General features: G+C 35.9%; 1 protein-coding gene across 4 annotated transcripts in view; it reads right to left on the bottom strand.

Moving 5' to 3' along the window:
* The window catches only part of PIK3C2G (phosphatidylinositol-4-phosphate 3-kinase catalytic subunit type 2 gamma), a 328,047-nt gene that overhangs the window by 286,887 nt on the left and 21,213 nt on the right, over window positions 1–19,947 (bottom strand). For all 4 annotated transcript variants that reach the window (XM_067695808.1, XM_067695810.1, XM_067695811.1 and 1 more), the window contains exons 5-6: window positions 8,624–8,726; window positions 4,134–4,204 (exon numbers count right to left, since the gene is read on the bottom strand). In XM_067695808.1, coding sequence (XP_067551909.1) covers window positions 4,134–4,204; window positions 8,624–8,726 — 174 coding nt within the window. The remainder of the gene's footprint in view (window positions 1–4,133; window positions 4,205–8,623; window positions 8,727–19,947) is intronic.

Raw genomic sequence — 19,947 nt, 5'->3', positions numbered from 1 at the left:
CTACAAACGTATTTGAAAACTTTAGAACTCCAGAGAAATCCATGACAACTTAACCAAACCTCTGAAAGACTGTTCATTATATCAAACTACTCTTAATTTAAAATATAAGTTGCAAAGGGATTCATAAGCAGATAATGACAAATAAATTGAGAAATATGCAAAACTTTTCAGAGAATTGCTTTTAGAATTAATGACATATACTTATCATAGATGGTGTTGTCTTTGACACCAAACCTCTGGGTTTTCTGGTATTTTTGCTTTTGTCTCTAAGCTTCTCTTAATGCTTCAGCTTTATCTATACTTAGGTGGAATAGACGTGAGTTGAGCAGAGATTCTTTTGGCTTCACTGTTTAAAATTATTTTCCCAAATGTTATTAACTTTCCCTTCCTGTTTGTCCTGAAAACTCCTGAATTGAATTGAATAATCAGTCATACAACACAAAGCACAGTGTTAAAAACACACCAATATATTTTACAGTAGCTGCCTTCTCAGTCTTTATTCAGTTACCACTTTAGTTAGACAAGATGCATAGAATATGTAAAAGTCCATGGAGGAGTTGGAAAGGAACTGTGAAAGATTTTGGCTATTGGAGGAGTTTAATATAAAACCTCATCCTAAAATTTAAAAAGAAAAAACCCTCAAGAATTCACCTGCTTCAGCACCTTTCTATTAGGTATTATATCTATTTTATAGAAAACTCCTAGGAACCAATGAAGGTATGTGATTTGCCCAACTTCTAAGAGGAAGTCAAGTCAGAGAAGAGGGACACTGAAATCAAAGCTTGTGCGCTCTAGTGCTTGGTCTCATCACATCATAAAGTGGTCTGAGGAAGGCAGGCAGAGTAGCATATTGTATTTCAGAAAGCAAAGTCCTGGGGGTCACCAAGATGGCGCAATAAGAGATCCTGGCCTCTCTCTCCTAACAAAGATCAACGGATAGCTATCCACGGACAAAAACAGCTCTGGGGAGAGCTCAGGAAACCACCCAAGAAACTTCAACAACACAGTGGGGGAAAAAAAAGCCCTGAGAATAATTCCATAAAGAGGGAAGAGAGAATAGCTTCATTTTGCCTGCATCAACCCATCCTCCAGGCCAACACTGCTCAGTGCCAAGAGGGAAATGCCCTGCTAGAACGAGTTCCCCTCTCTTGGAAAAGAGGAGTGGGGTGAGCGAGCAGCTTCCCCATCCTTGTGGGACACTGCATGAAGGACCTGCATTGCTTTCATCTCACCCAGAGACCAGCAAAGCTGAGATGGATAAAGGTGGCTAGAACAAGGAAGAAGGGCAGTGGCTACCAGCATCAGCCATGCAGTGGGAGTTACCATGGATCCCAGTCGGCTGCTCTGCAGAAAGCCTCAGTAACTTTCACTACTGAGGAAACCAACAGCCAGCACAGCTGCCACAGACCCCCTGTAGATTTCATTGGTTTTGTTTTCCTCCACTGCACTGCCCCTGCCAGACCCTGAGATCCACACTTGCAGCTAGCCCAGGCCTCAGTGGCTGCTCAAGTGCAAGGTGCAAGTCTATTCCCCATGACTGACCCCTTCCAACAGCCCCTCCAGCTGTGCACCTGCATGCCACTAGCCTGGCCTCTGTCACTGACGTCCACTGCCATGTGCACATCTGTGGTGAGATCTGGCACCTATGAGAGTGCACACTGACAGCCAAGATCCCCACAGCTGTGTCTGGGGCAGATGTGGCCCTTTCTCCTGTCACTGGTCTGCACCACTGGGCTCATCTGTAGCTAGCCCCCAAGCTGTGCACCTGCACACCCTTGTCCTGACTCTCGTCACTGGCTTTTACTGCCATGCACGTGCCCATGGAGAGAGACTGCAGCCACAGAACTGCACTCCAACAGCCAGGATCCCTGCAGCTGCCAGTGCACCCACAGTTAGTCCTAACCCTTGAGACTGGCACTGCCCCCCACCCCCCAACTATATGAGTGTCTGCAGCCAGCCCCTGCCACTCCACAGGCGCCTGCAGCTGGCGCCCAGAGCTGTGAGTATGTACACCACCAGCTCCAGCAGCAACTGCTGCCTGCCCTGGTCTCTAGCTGCTGGACCTGGAGGCACCACTGAGGATCGCAACAGCCCTCGCAGCTACTGCAGATCCCCCCCACAGTGCTTACCGAGGACCACACGGTTGTCGATGCTGTGGACCCCAGTGACCTGAGCTGAGGAGACATCGTGACCCCCCACCCCCGACCTGGCGTTGTCTCACAGCCCTGCACTTGGTGCCCATCACCACTAGGCCCAGGGTCACAGCACGTTCCAGTTGGCCCTCGCCTGTAGGTGAAGGTCTTTCCGTACTGAAGCCAGCCCATAAAGTCTGGAAGAGGTGACTGCTTCTTCCTGTATACAGACAGCTTTGCAAGGCTACAAGATCACAATGAATCAGGGAAATATGACACCACCAAAAGAATACAGTAAACTTCCAGCAACTGACCCCAAAGAAATGGAGATACAAGAATTGTCTGACAAACAATTCAAAATGATTGTCCTAAAGATGCTCAGAGGACCACAAGAGAACACAGAAAAAGAATTTAATGCACTTAGCATAACAATACAAGAAAAGAATGAGAAATTCAACAAAGAGGTAGAAAACATAAGAAAGAACCAAACAGAAATCTTTGTGCTAAAGAATACAATGACTGAACTGAAGAATTTGATAGACTAGACCAAGCAGAAGACTCAGTAAACTCAAAGACAGATTTCTTGAAATTACCCAATTGGAGGAACAACAAAAAGAAGAAAAGGAATGAAAAAATGTCTGTCAACTATACTTCAATAAAAAAATACAGTAAAAAAAGAAAAGTGAGCGAATAAATCCTATGGGACTCACAGCCTCCTTTTGTCTCTCTGTATACTAGGTAGCAGCCACCTACAAGTCACGGCCCTCCACAGAACAGTTCAAAACAGGTCTCTGATTCCCAGGGATTCCCCAATTTTTAAAGAATTTGTCAGGTTTGATGCCTCTCTCTGCATTTGTTGTTGTGGTAGTTGTTGATTTATAAATTTATTTTGGAATACAGCCTTTGTTTAATATGCCATTTTGATGGGGACCTATCTGATGCATGTAATTAGCAATAAAGTAAAAATTTGGATTAAATTATATCAAAAGACCTCTTAAGTTTTACCCATTCTATGATTTTATGGTACGAGACCGAATACTGGGGGGGAGGGGGGGAGAAAGACACAAAAAAGGGAAAAAAAATGGAAAGATATGATAGTTTAATGAAAGAATGTGGCCTTTGCAAATTGCAGACAGCCCTGATTTGAATCCTAACAAACTGAGCAGCCGACCCCAGGCAAGTTATTTACCCTTCCAGAACTTCAGTTTCCTTGATTCTGAAGTAAGATAATATGTATTGTTATGGGGTTGTGGGGAGAATTACATGAGACAATATATACAAAATGTATTAGAACTCCAGGAAGTGATAGCTATTATTAATACAATTTAAACCCATTCTTCTATCAGGCTGTGCTTTAGAGATTTATGACATACCTCCCACACTCCCTTTTTTGCTCATTCAACTCAGAACAACTTTAATTCCAGATAAAGGCAGCCTGTAGCACTGATATCTTCTCCCAGGTTAGCTTCCTGATAGGTTTGTTCTTTCAAATAATACATGCATATGTTGAGATATCAGACTCAATTAGGATATGTTCATTTGCTGTCACTTGAGTTTTCCAATTTGAAGTCACACTCCTCTGTTTATAATGTACCAATTATTTTCAGGGTGTTCCAGAAAGGAATTTAAAGCAGGATATGGTGACTTTCAAACTATGGGAATTCAGTTATACAAAGAGCTTAGTGACACATGCACAATCAAATTTACAAAATGAATGAGGAAAAAAATCCTTGAAAATGTAATAACCGGTAGCAGAGATATTTTTAAATGAATGTTAGATTGTTCTGGAAGGTGTTAGCAGCTCTTCAGATGTATCTGAATAGCTGTGAAGAATAGATAATTAATAACAGAATTTGCCAAAGGGAGATATCTATTAAAAGTACAATAGCTTCCACAGTACTAGTGAAAGGACAGTTATTACAATCAACTGAAAAATATTGTGATTTGGCACTTGAGAACTCAGTCAGAAAGTAGTCTTGGAACAGGAATAAAATGTCTTACCTGGATACTTTCCAAATAGGCATAACTTCTAGAAGTTGGTTCAGATAAAACTGACTGTGGTCATCTTCATGCTGTAGACAGCAGAATATATTAATATTTATAGAGCGAATAGGAACGAATACCGGATAAAAATAGGTCCATAACTTCCTGCTGTCATTTTATTCACCTCTTTTGATAACTCTCATTTATCATTTTAATACTTTGTTTTAAAGACCTTATAAGACTCTCCTCAACTGTATAAGCATTCTTTTCAAAAGTCAAACAGAAAGCTGAGCTTTGGTTGAGGATAAACCCCAAGGATAGTTGAAAAACATCCTGCCATCACCAAGGTCAAACATTAATTTCTCCCAGCAGGAAGGCAGTTTTTCAGACACCAGTTCTCCCACATACGTGCACATTTTCTTTACATTTAGGCCACAAATCCGTGGCAGTATAAGACTTGACAGCTTGCCAGATTGGCCGGCAGACACAGAATGGACTCCTCCTTTTTTCAGATTTTCCATACCTTGCCACCAAAACGTCAGCATAAGAGAACCTTCCATCTCATGAACATTCAATTATGCTGATGAAAGACAACTACTGATAGGTGTAAGTTCCAGGAGTTATCAGATGGCACTGTATTTTTCTCCCAAGATGAGCAGGAACTACTCATCTTAAACTATGAGTCCTCTGGTCCACATGTATGCATGCACACACACATACACACACACACACACACACACTCACGTCATAACTCCTTGATTAGCTCTTCTGGAATGGGCATCCATGAAAACCCTATGCAAGTCTGCAGAAAATGCAAATATACTCCATCATAATTGCACTTTTTCACCACACAGTGACGTTAAGTTTGACAGCTGAATGAGTCCCTCCATGCCTGGGGTGCATGTAATCCTGTATGTCAGTACACACACAATGTATTTTTAAAGCTGCCTATTAGAATTTCTGACAGAAAACATCAGAAGGAAAACCTTTACATGGCTTAAGGTCAAAGGTAAATTAATTTTTATATTGGGTTGTATTGTGAGAAAGAAGAAGGAAACTAAGTAACATGGAAAGAATAAGGTTATTGTTATAATACCTTGAGTGCATGCTATGAAAAAAGAATGCTTTGTAGAAATGCTAAGGAGCTTGAAAACATGAGGCTTACTCAGTAGGAATTTACCTCTAGAGTCAATGGCTGATGAAATCTGAAAGTATCATAGTGGTTAAGACAAATTTTTCTGCAGTAGAGAAAGCAAAACTTTAGGCATGGAGAGGACAGTGAAAGGGAAGGGAAAATAGAGAGTGAAAACCAGAGCCAGAATAGAGGTAGTCAGATTTGAAGTGTAGTATTTGGCATTTGCCTTATTTCAGAAGTTAAAACCAAAGCAGCATATAAATAATATGACTTATTTGAATCTTTCTGAATAGCATAATCATATTCATTTAAAAACCACTTTACTTGGCTTCCAGAGATACTTTTGGGGGAGGGGGAATTGTCCATTGTCATACAGTGACTTAACAAGAAAAAAATTTTATCTAAAGGATCTCAAAGAGTTGGAGGAAAGTTTGAGCAGTTGTCCATGGAATATATTGTGCAATTTATTTTTCTCCAAAAGTGAGGGCCATACCTTTGTCTTAAGAAAAACATAAAGGTATTTTTTTCTTTTTTTTCATACAGAAATCTATTGCTGTAAATGTTTTGTGAATGTTTCCTTGAACTAGAAAGAAATCTTAATTTTATGATTAATGTCTACAATGTTGGCAATACTTTTGATCAAACTTGAGAGAAAGGAAGAAAAAATTTTTAAAAAGTGTCAGCCATTCACATCACTTCTAATCAAGACAGGAATTTAAAAATTTTGAAATATAGGATGATTTCTAAAGACTGTCAAGGTGTTTTATGAATAATCTCATGGAACATGAATTAAATCACTATATATCAGTGTAATAGAAGTGAGTTTAAAATAGAAAAGCCATCTAAGATGAATTGAGCTTTGCAATGCCTTTTACAATTAGAATACTCTGAAATATCTACTGAAAGTTGATGGTGTCAATAAATTTAATAGAATGATAGCTATCATTATATTCCTAATATTATATAAAAAGAATATTATCAAGCCAATTTTATGTTGTTTTACTAGAAAGAAAATTTAATTATTCATAAATGTTTAGCTTACAGCTGAAATTATGAAAATCATAGATAATTTTGACATTATTTTAAATAATAAGAGAGAAGACCATTCACCATTCCCTTACCATAGATATATAAAAGAAAAAAAATCGTTGGTCATTTATTTTAAATATAGCAATTCAGACCATGAAGAAGGGTCACAAATTGATAAACTTTCTCAGTTATATTAAATTAATCAGCATACTATGTCTATTCCTGAAAGAATATTTTATAAAACAAGGCAATTATTATTATTATTTATTTTCTTCAAATACAAGGTTTTCAATTGAAATTATAATCTAATCTACTCAATGGGTATTAAAAGTTTACAACAAAAAGTGTGATGCATCAGATTGCAACATATACATCATTTTGACATAACACACCAATGTCTATGCTTCTCAATATTTTCAATATCATGAGTAAATTTTTGAAATTTTAAGTGTCTTAACTAACATTAATAAAGTTTTACAGTTTTTAATAGTAAAAGACTAAAATATCATATAGTCTAACATCCTATTGTTTTTGCTTTAGGGCTGTTATGAATTAATACATGTAAAGCCCTAATAACAGTGCCTGGCACCTAATATATACTTAATGTGGTTAATTATCATTGAATACCTATCATGGCCCAGACTTTGGGGTATGTGGATAAAGCTGTGGAAAACAAAACAACACCAAAAAAACATAAGGGTAGAATTTTGACTAATTGCTCTGAAACCACATCTAAAACTTTTGAGTGTAGCCCATAAGTTCTAAGTGTTTTTGTAATATAAATTGGTAGCATAAGGTATGTGAAGACTCACTGACTGGGCTCAAATCCAAGGTCCTCTACTTACCAGCTCCATGAATGTGACCTGAGGAAAGTCATGAGCACGCTGGGATTTAGTGTCCTTATTTATTTATTTTTTTTGCTGTACGCGGGCCTCTCACTGTTGTGGCCTCTCCCGTTGCGGAGCACGGGCTCCGGACGGGCAGGCTCAGCGGCCTTGGCTCACGGGCCCAGCTGCTCCGTGGCATGTGGGATCTTCCCGGACTGGGGCACGAACCCGCATCCCCTGCATCGGCAGGCGGACTCTCAACCACTGCGCCACCAGGGAAGCCCTAGTGTCCTTATTTTTAATAATATTTGACACGTGGAATTGTAAAGAGTAAATATGATAGAAATATTTAAGTTTCAGATGTAAAATATATGCTGGATACATATTATATCAAAATAGTGGAGTTATATGCATTTCAGAATAAACCTTAATTTACATGAAACTGAAATATGTGTGATTTGTGAATTACTACCAATGTGATAGTTTCTTTTTTCTTTAACAATATACAACTTCTAAACGAGTAGAAATTTGAATTATACATTTTCTCTCCCACCCCCCATTGAAATGAAACATGATAATTTCAGTCTTTTCATCAACACTGAGGACAATTTGAAGACTCTTAGATTTATTAATACTGAGGGTATTAGTTGTACTTTATAATGTTTCTTTGTGGAGAGTTCAGATGCATGGCCCTGGAGCTGTCAACACTGGCTGAGCTGGGTACCAATTCCAAAAGACATTTCTAAACAACTCTCTTTTGGCCTCATTATGTTATGTTCCACATAGATATATTGCAACCTAATGCACCACCTGACACTTTTTATGATGAAGCACCTCAGACTAGAAAAAAAAAGTCATGCACTGGAAGTCTGTTATCTGATGTAAATGACAGGGTGATGGGATTTTTGCCTAAAGCAGGTAATTGGAAGATTCTACAGATAAAAACTGCTAAAATATCAAAGTTTACTGCATACTGTGCAATTTGGGTTTGAAGTAACTCAAGACACCACACAGGGAATAAAATTTATATCTAACACCATGAAACTGTCATTAAAGCACAGTAATCCCTTTCTAAGTAGTTTTATTATATATATTATGAATACTAATCTGTCCTGATTTAAACTGTGTTGACACCACCGTAGTCTTCAGATAGAACAAGAGTTGTGTTATTTTTCTTCCTTCCATGGTTTCCCCTTTACTTTTTCTATTCCATTCATTTCCTGGTGGATTCATGGATAGTATGAATAAGATAACATTAATAAGTTACTCATAAATGATTTTTCAAGAGACTAGTAGATTTATCATACTGAGGTTGCAGTAGTGTGTTCATGTAATTGCTTCAGTCCAAATTGTTAACAGACATAAAGATAAATATTATGTTTCAGTAAATATACTCAAATAAATATGTATTCATTAAACATATTTTAATCACAAAATGGCAACAATCCGTAAGGATGGGAATATTATCCTTAAAGTAATACATTTGCTAATTGAAACCAAAGCTAAGAAAGTCTTACCTTTCGAGATAACTTTCCTGGAGATTCCCTATTTTTCTGTAGATTAAGTTGAATAACAGATTTATTTTTCTGAAATATTCTGTGGCTTCCCAAATAGTGATCGCTGAAAGAGAAAAAAAAAATACAGTTACTTCCTCCTATAATTTCCCCAAGTATATGTTCTCCTCCCTGACTTGATTTGCTTTTATTTTTGAAACTTAGTCTGGTTAAAAGTTTTATATCTATCCCTAGTTTTATTTATATCTATCTATCTACCTATCTATCTACTACCTATCTATCTATCTACCTATCTATCTATCATCTATCTAATATGTATATATACGTGTATCTCTCCTCATATTTTTTAAAATATTTTATTTATTTATTTATTATTTATGTATTTTGGCTGCACCGGGTCTTAACTGCAGCATGCGGGATCTTTAGTGGCAGCATGTGACTTCTTAGTTGCAGCATGTGGACTCTTAGTTGTGGCATGCATGCGGGATCTAGTTTCCTGACCAGGGATCAAACCCCGGGCCCCTGCATTGGGAGCTCGGAGTCCTACCCACTGGACCACCAGGGAGATCCTTCCTCATATTGTTTTAAATGACAAGATATTACACGTATTTTCAAATGCATTACGTTAGAAGATGACTAGACACATTTAGAATAGACATAATAAAGAATACTTAACATATTCGAAGTTACTTTCACCCAGCCATCGCAAAGCTGAGGACAACATGCTTCTGGGAGGTCTAAGTGATGTCACAAAGTGTTTGTGGGGACCACTGTATTAAGGAAGCAGAGCCATGTGGTAGAAATCTCATTGGCTTTAGAGACAGATTTACTAGCTTTGTGACCTTAGACCAATTAAACTGTCTGAAACTCAGTATTTTCCTTTTTAGAGTTGGGATATTAATGTCTACGTCAAAGGTTTGACAAGCAGATTAAACAAAAAATATCCTTACACATTTCAGAAATTTCTAATGGTGTAATTATATTTTCCCTCTCCCTCCCTCCCTCCCTCCCTTCCTTCCTCTCTCTGTAAATATTTCCTAATCACAAATTAAATGATGAGCAGAATGAATTACTGATTCACCACAGTGTTTGGAATACAATCTGATTCCACTTCTTTTAAATGAAAGGCTTTTATTATATGATCTCCTTTATAGATTTAAATTTTGATATTTATAGTGACTTAGTCATTAAAAAGGATGAATTATGTTAATGTAGCACATAACATAATGTAGAATTATGTTAAATACATGAAAGATTTCAGGAGAAAAAAAACACTCATTAAAAATTTGGGGCCCTTCGGGTGATGTATTCATTTATCTGGAAAACCCATTAGATGTTTGGGACCACCTATTTCTAACAATGTCCGACAGATAGAGCATTACTCTGTTGATATCTACTATATTCTCTGTAAATGTTATTTTGACAACTGCTATTTTAAGAAAATCCAACACCTATCCATTTTGGTGAGTGTTAGTGTTCACAGCATGTGTTCCCCCTTCTATTCCCATTCCTCCCATTAGTCTAAACTAGATTCCTGTTCCATTGCTATCTTAGGGCTCTTATATTGTTCCTTGAGTTATTTCTACTGTGAGTCCAGACATAAGACATGGCCAGTGTATTCCCTGAGTTTCTGGAATCATTGATTCCTGCCTTCCTCCAAGGGCCATTCTCATATTCTGTCACGTATACTCAGGTTCCTCTCGTTTCATTTCCCCCAACCCTAATTCTTCTTTCCACACTTAGAATTCTGTTTTCCTCTTCCTATTCTGGGAACCACTTGAAGAGCAGTGACCCACTTTGCTCTCAAAGCTTCCTTTTCTTCAATGTGTTGAAGTCTGGACTTGACCCCAGTACAGTGAATTCAACCTCAGATATGGCTACTGCTTTCCTGAACTACCTTATTTTACCCACCTGTATGTATGTCCCTTAGTAGGCTTACCAGATAAAATAGATGTCCAATAGATATGAATTTCAGATAACAATGAATAAAAATTTTTAGTATAAATACATTTTGTATAATATTCGATCCATACTTATACTAAGAAAAATTGGAATTTTTGAAATTCAAATTTAACTGAACATTCTATATTTTTATTTGCTAAATCTGTCAATTCAACTCCCTTCTAAAAGTAGGTCCTAGTTCTTCCCTTATCTTTGCCTCACTCTGTATTTGTGGGTGTGTGGCAGGGGTAGGGTCTGGGTAATTATCAGATTTTGGGTAACTTTGGAAGGAATATTTCCTCTATAAATTTTCTTTTTTTGTTTTAAGTTACATTATAGGAATATAGTCTAAGAGAAAACATTTGAATTGTACTAAATTGTGCAAAACAAAAAGGTTTAAAAATTATTTCCCTTTTTCCAAAATAAGTTACCAAGAGTTTATTGCACTTTTTTTTATAGGCTAACATAAATGGCCAACCACATACATTTATGTTAAAATGAGATCAATTTTATTTTAGCTGTGTCTCTAACCTTAGATAAACTTCTTTTAACTTATTTTCTGAGACTTTGCTTCCTAATCAGAAAATTTAAAGTACTCCATTCATAGCAATACCATCTGCTATGTTATTATAGGTTGTATTAACCATATTTGTTTTTAAATTTTTTTCCTTCATTTTTTGGTATTATTTGAGTCCTGAGTCTCTTTTTTCTCTATCTTTACAGGCTTAGGAGACATAATTAATTTTAATCTTCTACTGGTTACCTAATTTTTTTCTAGTAAAACATATCTTAAATCTTTTCCGTTGCAACCTCAATCATTATTTATATCACACTCTCAAATAAATCTTAGAGCTTAATATGACTTTAATTCGGTTCTCTTTCATTATGCTACAATTGCCCAAGTAGAAATCATTTCAAATTTTTTCCAGATTCTTTTATAATTTACCTGATGAAATCGAGAAAAGTAGTAGATCAGTTGATCCAAAAAGTTATTAGATATGAGAATTATAAAAAAGACATATCTTAATATACTTTACTTTTAAACTAAAAATAGTTAAATAGCCTGTCAATAAGCAAAGTTTTGTTGCTAGAATAAAGAAAGCTGTTGATATAGGATGAAGGGTCTGTTGATTACAGTTTTGTGCCTTTCTGTCATAAACCAAACCTATAAGTAATTATCTTTAATTTCCAGCTCCAGCTTCTTTAATGAGGAACATATACTTGAAGTTGAGGAACAACCTGAATGGAGAATTGGTTTAGATTCCTATGATTATTCTAATCTCTTGAAGTTGTTTCTTCCACACTTAATTCAGCAGTAGTAGTTTTTAATGATCTGTCTGGAATGCATTTGTTGAGTAAAGAGGGATATACAGCTCCAATTTTAGACATTTTTTCAACATAATAACAATTTGCCCGAACATCCCTAATTAATGAGGACATCTTTTCATCTCTGACTTACTATATTTATCACATGAACAATTTTCATAAATATCTGTTTCTGGACAACTTTATTTCTTTCCAATATTTTTGCTTCCTTTAACTTTCTTATCCTAATGTGATATCTAGGATGCTTGGCACACTGTTCAATAGTAGTAATGAAAATAGACATCCTTCTCTTTTTCTTGACTTTATAGAGAATGCATAGAATGATGAACAAATACGATATTTACTGTGTCCCTGGTACATACTTTTATTGTCTGTTTTGTTAATGATTTTTTTAAATTATGAATAAGCTTCAGATTTTATTTAATGAGTTTTCTGCATCTACTGGATACATCATATTGAGAAGATCATTTTTTTCCTTGAATATGTTAATATATTAATTAAAAATCAGTAGATTTTTCCAATGTATAAGTATAATTATCTTTACATTCTTGGGTAGATGCATCCACTGGTAGATTTAATTTGCAATTTTTAAAGTTTCTTTTTTCTACATAGAAAAATTTAGATTGGCCTATAATCTTAATGTTTTGTGTTTAATCTTTGTTTTAGGCATTACAATTAAACTAGCCTTGTAAACTGCATACACCTTTTTCTCAGTCCTGGAACAGTTCATATAATTGAGAATTATCCATTCCCTCAAAGTTTGGTGCAATTTGCCTAAAACTTCATTTTCTGCTCCCCACTGCTCTTTGTTGTATTTCATATTTATACTTCTTGAGCTAATTTTGAAATTCATGATTCCTTAGGAAATTGTCTATTTTTTTACAAAGCTGTCAAACAGATGTCCCAAGTCCCTTCTATTTTAAATATCTTTTGACATTTACCTGGGATCTCTACAATCCGTTTGCAGTCATTTTTTCCTTTGTGTGCTATCACTCTTTCTTGTTTTACCAGAAGGTTTTTTATTAATATTTTTCCTGTCATTTCATGAGAATTTTGGTGGGCTGGTGGGTGTATTTGCATTTTCAGTCTAATGTATTAATCCAGTTCTGAAGATATATAATTATCGTTTTAATTATGGGAATAATTTTGCATGACGAGAGAGCTCAAAAACTGGAAAGGAAGGGCTTTTCTGGTCTAACTCTCTCATTTTTCAAGTAAGGACATTGGGTTCGACCAAATAAGACCAGAGATTAGAACATAAATATTTGGAGTAAATATAGCGTACTTGAAGTTTACTTATAGATTCTAGCATTCCTGTTATAATGTGATGCACGTGTTTCTTCTTGTAAAAGGGGGGATTGAGGTGTTCTGCAAATTGTGGACTAAAAATAAAAGATCTCATGGGAAAATAGGGCTGGAAGAGACCACTCAAATCAATACAGGTCTCTAAGCAGAGTGTGTGCGCTTGTGCGCGCGCGCGCGCGCGCACACACACACACACACACACACACACACACCCCTTAGTACAAAAAGACACATCTAATTTCAAAAATTTAAAGACATACTATAGTAAATAACAGACCTGGTTTTTAAAAATGTCTTTAGCTTGGTGGAAGAGGATATAAGAAAGGTTTTTGATGCTGCTGAATATAGAGATGAGGGCAAAATGTACAAAAATTGTGGAGAATTCTTCAGTAAACATTTTCAAGACAGCGCCTGAGACCAAGTTGAGAAAAAAAATGCATGTTGGGTGAATGGTCACTGGTCACTGGTATACTACTGTCGCCCTCAGCAGCTTCATGTGTACTTTGCATTCAGCCACTGTTACTTGGTGGAGCAAAACATTCATATGCCAGAAAAATTTACCAGTATGAAGGTGACTACTCTGAATAAACTAATTCATGTTACAGAATTATGTCATATTGCAGAAGAATTTGTACTTGGTACATCTTTTTTTGGGATATCATGTTTAAAATACTAAACAGTCCTTTTTGTGTGTGTTAGCAATAACAAAAACTATTACTGTGCCAGGTCCCTTAAGATTAAGTCTCTGATGTTATTGAAAGGACTACAGATCCTCCAATAACCCTCACACTTTCTAAGAGCTGGAAACTACTGTTCACCACTTTACCATAACTCTGTTTGGCAAGACCACCATTTTGATTAATTTGTCTTTGATGATCAAGGGCTACACTATTCAATATTGTAACTCTTAGACACTTTTGGCTACTGAGCACTTGCAATGTGGCTATCTGAATTAAGATGTGCTGTAAGCATAAAATACACACTGAATTTTGAAGACTTAGCATAAAAAAGGAATAGAAAACATCTCAATATGTTTTTAATTCTGATTACATGGTTAAATGATAATGTGTTTGGTATATTGAGCTAAATAAAATATTACATTAGGGAATTCCCTGTCGGTCCAGTGGTTAGGACTCAGTGCTTTCACTGGCAAGGGTGCAGGTTCAATCCCTGGTCTGGGAACTAAGATCCCGCAGGCCAGATGTCATGGCCAAAAGAAACAGAAAAATTACACTGAAATTTATTTCCACCTGTTCCTTTTTATTTATTTTTTTAATGTGGCTAGTAGAAAACTCAGTTATGTGGCCCACATTATATTTCTATTAGACAATGTTGATCTACAGAAAATGAAAGAGAAGAGAGAAAAAGAAAATAAAGCATTAAAGAATAGAAAGAAAGGTGGTAGGTAGAATTTAGTTAGTAAATGGGATAAGGAAAATTAAATTTCTGTTCAAGGACTCTAGGTATTGGAAAAATATGGGAAGAAAGACTACCACATCAAGAGAAGGAGAATTGAAAAATATTAAAAATATTGCTGCTAAGGTGGGTAATGTGGCAGAGTTTGAGCACTAAGAGAACTGGCCGCAGTAGGTATTACTATGCTTATAATGTGAACATTGGTATTTTCTATCTCAGATTATACAAACCAGGTGTTTTTCTCAATCTGGTAACATTTCAAATATGGGTGCTTAGTAGTTTTATTTAATAATAATGTAAAAAACTTCAACTCAATCTCTATGATACAATCAAAAGTTTAGTTTTTTCTTCATATATACTCGTAAATAAAAATTCTGCACATCCATTTATTTATTCTCTCAACAAATATTTGATTCCAGCTATGTGCTTGTTGCTATCTTAGGAACTGTTTTCTGAATATAACTGTCATTTAAGATGAACATCAAAAGGCTGAATCCTTGTACATAATTACTCCTATTTCCTATTCATAAGTAGCTCATATTATTTTAAAGTTTATCACATGAGCAGTTTATACATGGAAATATGTATATATTAAGAGATTAATAATATTAACACCAAAAAGCCACGTGCAGATACTTTAAATTTGTCCTACAGGCAAAAAAGACATCCTAAATAATGTCCAACCTATGAATACTGATTCAGCCTAAGAACTCCTTGAAAACTCACATTTATCAACATTACTCTTTCATCAGGATGAATACATATTCTTATTTTATAGGATCACTAGATCTAAATTTTCTCCATTCTGATGTATAGGAAGTAGTCACAGAGATGTTTTGTGAAATATTACAGTCATAGGTAGAAAAAAGTATTTTAATTTTATCTTACAAATATTGAGAGTCAGGATTGCTGACAGCTATTAAATGTTTCTTTAAGAAAACTCAGTAATTAAGCTGACTTTTAATACTTTGGTTGACTAAGAAATGTAAGCTGAGTACGATAAGACATTAAAATATTAATAATACAATAGTACTCCACAGAGTACTTTTCAGGTACTTATTTATGTACACACACATGAACACACACACATGCACACCCACACATTCCTTTGGTATTTGCCACTTAAAAATTTCTATGATGTTATATTGATATCTACCATATCTTTAGTTCCAGTGAGCTTTGTAACTAGTGGAAATGCCCTGGATTTTATGCTTAAAGTGGTATTTATTGCTGGCTCAGCATAGATAAATATCAGCGATATGTTGTTTTCCTCAACCAGTGCTCCTCTCATTTATAGTTATTTTGCTTTCAGGGGAACCTTGAGTAAGAAAGTTAAACTTCATGACTTGGAGAGACAAGCATAGGGGAAATTCTAAAACTATAGCTCACAGCCATGGGGTGGTTAGTTGAGGAGGGTCATGGTTTTGAACAGAGGCCTTCGATGGAGCATAAATGGATACCAACAGCAACTACTCAAGGGAAAACTGGGCGTAAAAGATCTTGCCCCATTTTTTTAAATTCCCTCCAGCCTGTAAAAAGGCAACTATCCCTAGTGCTTCTTCACTTGAATATGGCTGTATTCCTTTATGTATATAATATACATACTTTTATAAATTCAAAAATAAAATGAAATTGAACATATTGCAAGGGATTTTTTTTTAATCTAGAGGAAAAGTTTTATAACAACTTCCAATTTTACAGTGCCTCCTCTATTAAGCTATGTATGCATAAAAGAAAAGTAGGGCTTCCCTGGTGGCGCAGTGGTTAAGAATCCGCCTGCCAGTGCAGGGAACACGGATTTGAGCCCTGGTCCAGGAAGATCTCACATGCTGCGGAGCAGCTAAGCCCATGCACCACAACTACTGAGCCTGTGCTTTAGAGCCCGTGAGCTACAACTACTGAAGCCCGGCACCTAGAGCCCAAGCTCTGCAACAAGAGAAGCCACTGCAATGAGAAGCCACGCACCGCAACAAAGAGTAGCCCCCACTCGCCACAACTAGAGAAAGCCCGTGTGCAGCAACAAAGACCTAACGCAGCCAAAAAAAAAAAAAAAAAGAAAAGTAACAACAGTCTATATAAATGAAGTTAATTAAGACAGAGGGTCAGGACTTCCCCGGTGGCGCAGTGTTTAAGAATCCACTTGCTTAATGGGGACAAGGGTTTGATTCCTGGTCCGGGAAGATCCCACATGCCACGGAGCAACTAAGACCATGAGCCACAACTACTGAGCCCGTGTGCTACAACTACTGAAGCCCGTGTGCCTAGAGCCTGTGCTCCAAAACAAGAGAAGCCACCACAATGAGCAGCCCGTTGACCGCAATGATGAGTAGCCCCTGCTCGCTGCAACTAGAGAAAGACCACACGCAGCAATGAAGACCCAACACAGGCACCAAAAAAAAAAAAAAAAAAAAGGGTCAATAAGAAAGAAACACAGCAGTGAAACTGGAACTTTGTATCTTTTGCAAAAATATATACTGAGCTCCAGGGAGATTTTTTTTGAGTTATTTTATGTAAAATTTGTAATATAGTCACCAACTTAGGAGATCAAAAATATGGATTTTATTCCATTTCAAGTTTCATTTTTCACACAAATGTCCAGAGAAGAAACATTCTGTGGATTTTCCTAATACAAAATATTCAAGAACTAAGATTAAAATAGCATATGTAAGCCTTATTAAAGTGATATTGGCTAATTTGAAATATTATGTAATTCAGGTATTCTTAGCTAATAATTTCTTTACCTTGTTTAAGATAAATAGAGCACTAGGCTATTTAAACCTCAATTAATTCAAAATTAGGGGGATTAATAATTCTTAGCTTTTAGAAGTAAACAAGACTTGAGTAAGCAAAAATAACTTGATAGATGCATGTTGGCTATTACAGTTTTAGGTATAATAAAATTAAATTATATACCTGCATTTTGTTCTGATTTGCCTTGTCTTCATGAAAAAATCATGCAATAGCTTTGTGACTGTTTTCATCAAGTCTGTTGGTTAATGATGCTTGCACAATCACAAAGCTTTAAAAAAAGCATGGAGCTGAAATACGCTATAATTTTTACATGTTTCTTTCAATAATAAACATCTTTATTTAGTGTAAGCTCTTTGGGGAATTGCTTTCAAATGAAGATATGTATAGAGTATTCACATACTAGGACATTTGTTCTAGTACAGTTACTGGCTAGAACCAAATGCAAGTTTGTATATATTACTATTATTAATTTTTAGTTAACTATTTATTAAAGATAGCAACCAAAGTTAATTTTAAAGTGTTAGGAAGAATACTTTGAAGGAGATCCAAAACTAAACTGAAGTAACTCAAGATACTCTTAATGAATGATTTATTAACAGAACATGTTTTCATTATTGTGTGTGAGAGCTCTCAAAGTGATGATATTCCTTCCTATACTCTGACATGGTTCTGTGATTTTTATAAGAAGAAAGCAAAGTTATGTAAAAGAGAAACACACCTTAATCTATTTATTTGCTCAAAGTAAATCTAAAAAGTTATAACAGATTAGATTATAATATTGTAATTCTTAGCTGTTCTGAATGTGCTGAAACTAATCAATTTGTTCCAGTTTGCTAAATGAAATCCTTAATTTCATTGAGAATAAAAAGACTCATTCCACACCACCCCAGGAATATATGTAACTGAGTTTTTTTTTTTTTTCGGTAAGCGGGCCTCTCACTGTTGTGGCCTCTCCCATTGCGGAGCACAGGCTCCGGACGCTCAGGCTCAGTGGCCATGGCTCACAGTTCCCAGCTGCTCCGTGGCATGTGGGATCCTCCCGGACCGGGCACGAACCCGTGTCCCCTTCATCGGCAGGCGGACTCTCAACCACTGCGCCACCAGGGAAGCCCTGTAACTGAGTTTTTACTGCTAATGAGTATAATCTATTACCTTAAACTTTATAAAATATTACCTAGCCTTTTCCTCACTGGTACTTAATAGTCTGACTTTTACTTTGAATAAAAGACAATTCCAATTTATAATCTAGTGTTTAAAGAATAAATTAATACTAATTGGAATGAGATTAGCTAAAACATTTTTTAACCTAGAAGTTTTCTTAAGATTATTAAAAAATTCTGATTAGATTTAATTTTTGAAGAGGATTTTCTTACTCTAGTCAAAGAAATTCAACATTTTCTCTCCTAGGAGAGGTCAGGAAAGAGAAAAGGGACTCCAGAGTAGAAAACCAGATCAGACTAATCAATGCTGGTGGTGAATCAAGAGGTAGATACTGTTTCTTAATTTAGATTTAAGAATATATATGACAGTTTCAAAGTAAGATTTTTAATTACCATAGGTTTTCTTTTTCTTTTCTTTTACATTTTTTAGTACTTGACAAGAGTCAATTAAATAATAAAAGTTTTCTTTTGTCTTGTTTAAGTCAAGGATGTAAAACGTGGCCATAACTGTAAGCAATAGGCCCAAGCAGAATTTTCAAGAAGGATTATTTACTTTCTCCTTATGCGGCTTACTATTGACAATGCAGTCATGATTTATTCAACTATAGCTTTTAGGTACAGTACATTTTATTTATTCTGCAGTACAGAAGCTGGTAAGGAAAATTGTTTTTAAGTTGAATTAGAAAGTAAGACTTATAGCAAGATTTTTGAGAAAAGAAATTACTCAAATCACATAGATTAGGAGTAAGAAACAGAAAAACCTGCACTCGTAGAAAATATCAGGCTCTTAGATAATAAAGGATAAAATTATGAAGTAGCATTATACTTCATATATTATAAATATATGAGTCTAGGAGAAGGTACAACTACTCTTACTCTCTGGAAAGAAAGCAGACACAGGAACACTCTAGGAAACAGTCTTTCTGTCCCTAGGTCTTTATATCTGTGCTGCATCTCATGGAAAAGACAGGAAGTTATAGTCTCTATCCTCAGGTCTGCCACTGCATAAGCCTGAGGGGGTCTGTCTACTCAATAAGGTCATAAGAACTGGGGAAATGGGATTACCAAGAACACTACGACCGTGGTAGTTAACTTGGGGTCTAAAACCAGGAATGTAATGGAAGATGCTAATATTTTTTATTATTTCTCAGTTTAATTTATTCTGATTTCCTGATTCGGTATCCGTGCTTCATATTGCTCACAACTTTGTTTTAAGCTGCCAACAGCCAGTGATGAAACTGATAAAGTTCTAATGCTTTAATTTACTCTTTGCTTATAATATAAAAACCCTGTTTGTAAAGCAGTTTTTGAGGAGAAGACTGATACTTAATGAAACTCTTTTTTATGGTAATTGAAGTACCTAATAAGACTAGCATGATATCCAGGTATAAGAGGTCAGGAACTTTCTCATTTAGAGAAGAGTTATGG

This window comes from Pseudorca crassidens, chromosome 11 (assembly GCF_039906515.1).
Source record: "Pseudorca crassidens isolate mPseCra1 chromosome 11, mPseCra1.hap1, whole genome shotgun sequence".
NCBI classification, from domain to species: domain Eukaryota; kingdom Metazoa; phylum Chordata; class Mammalia; order Artiodactyla; family Delphinidae; genus Pseudorca; species Pseudorca crassidens.
The sequence above is the reverse complement of the archived record's forward strand: the minus strand, read 5'-3'. Positions and strand labels throughout refer to the sequence as shown.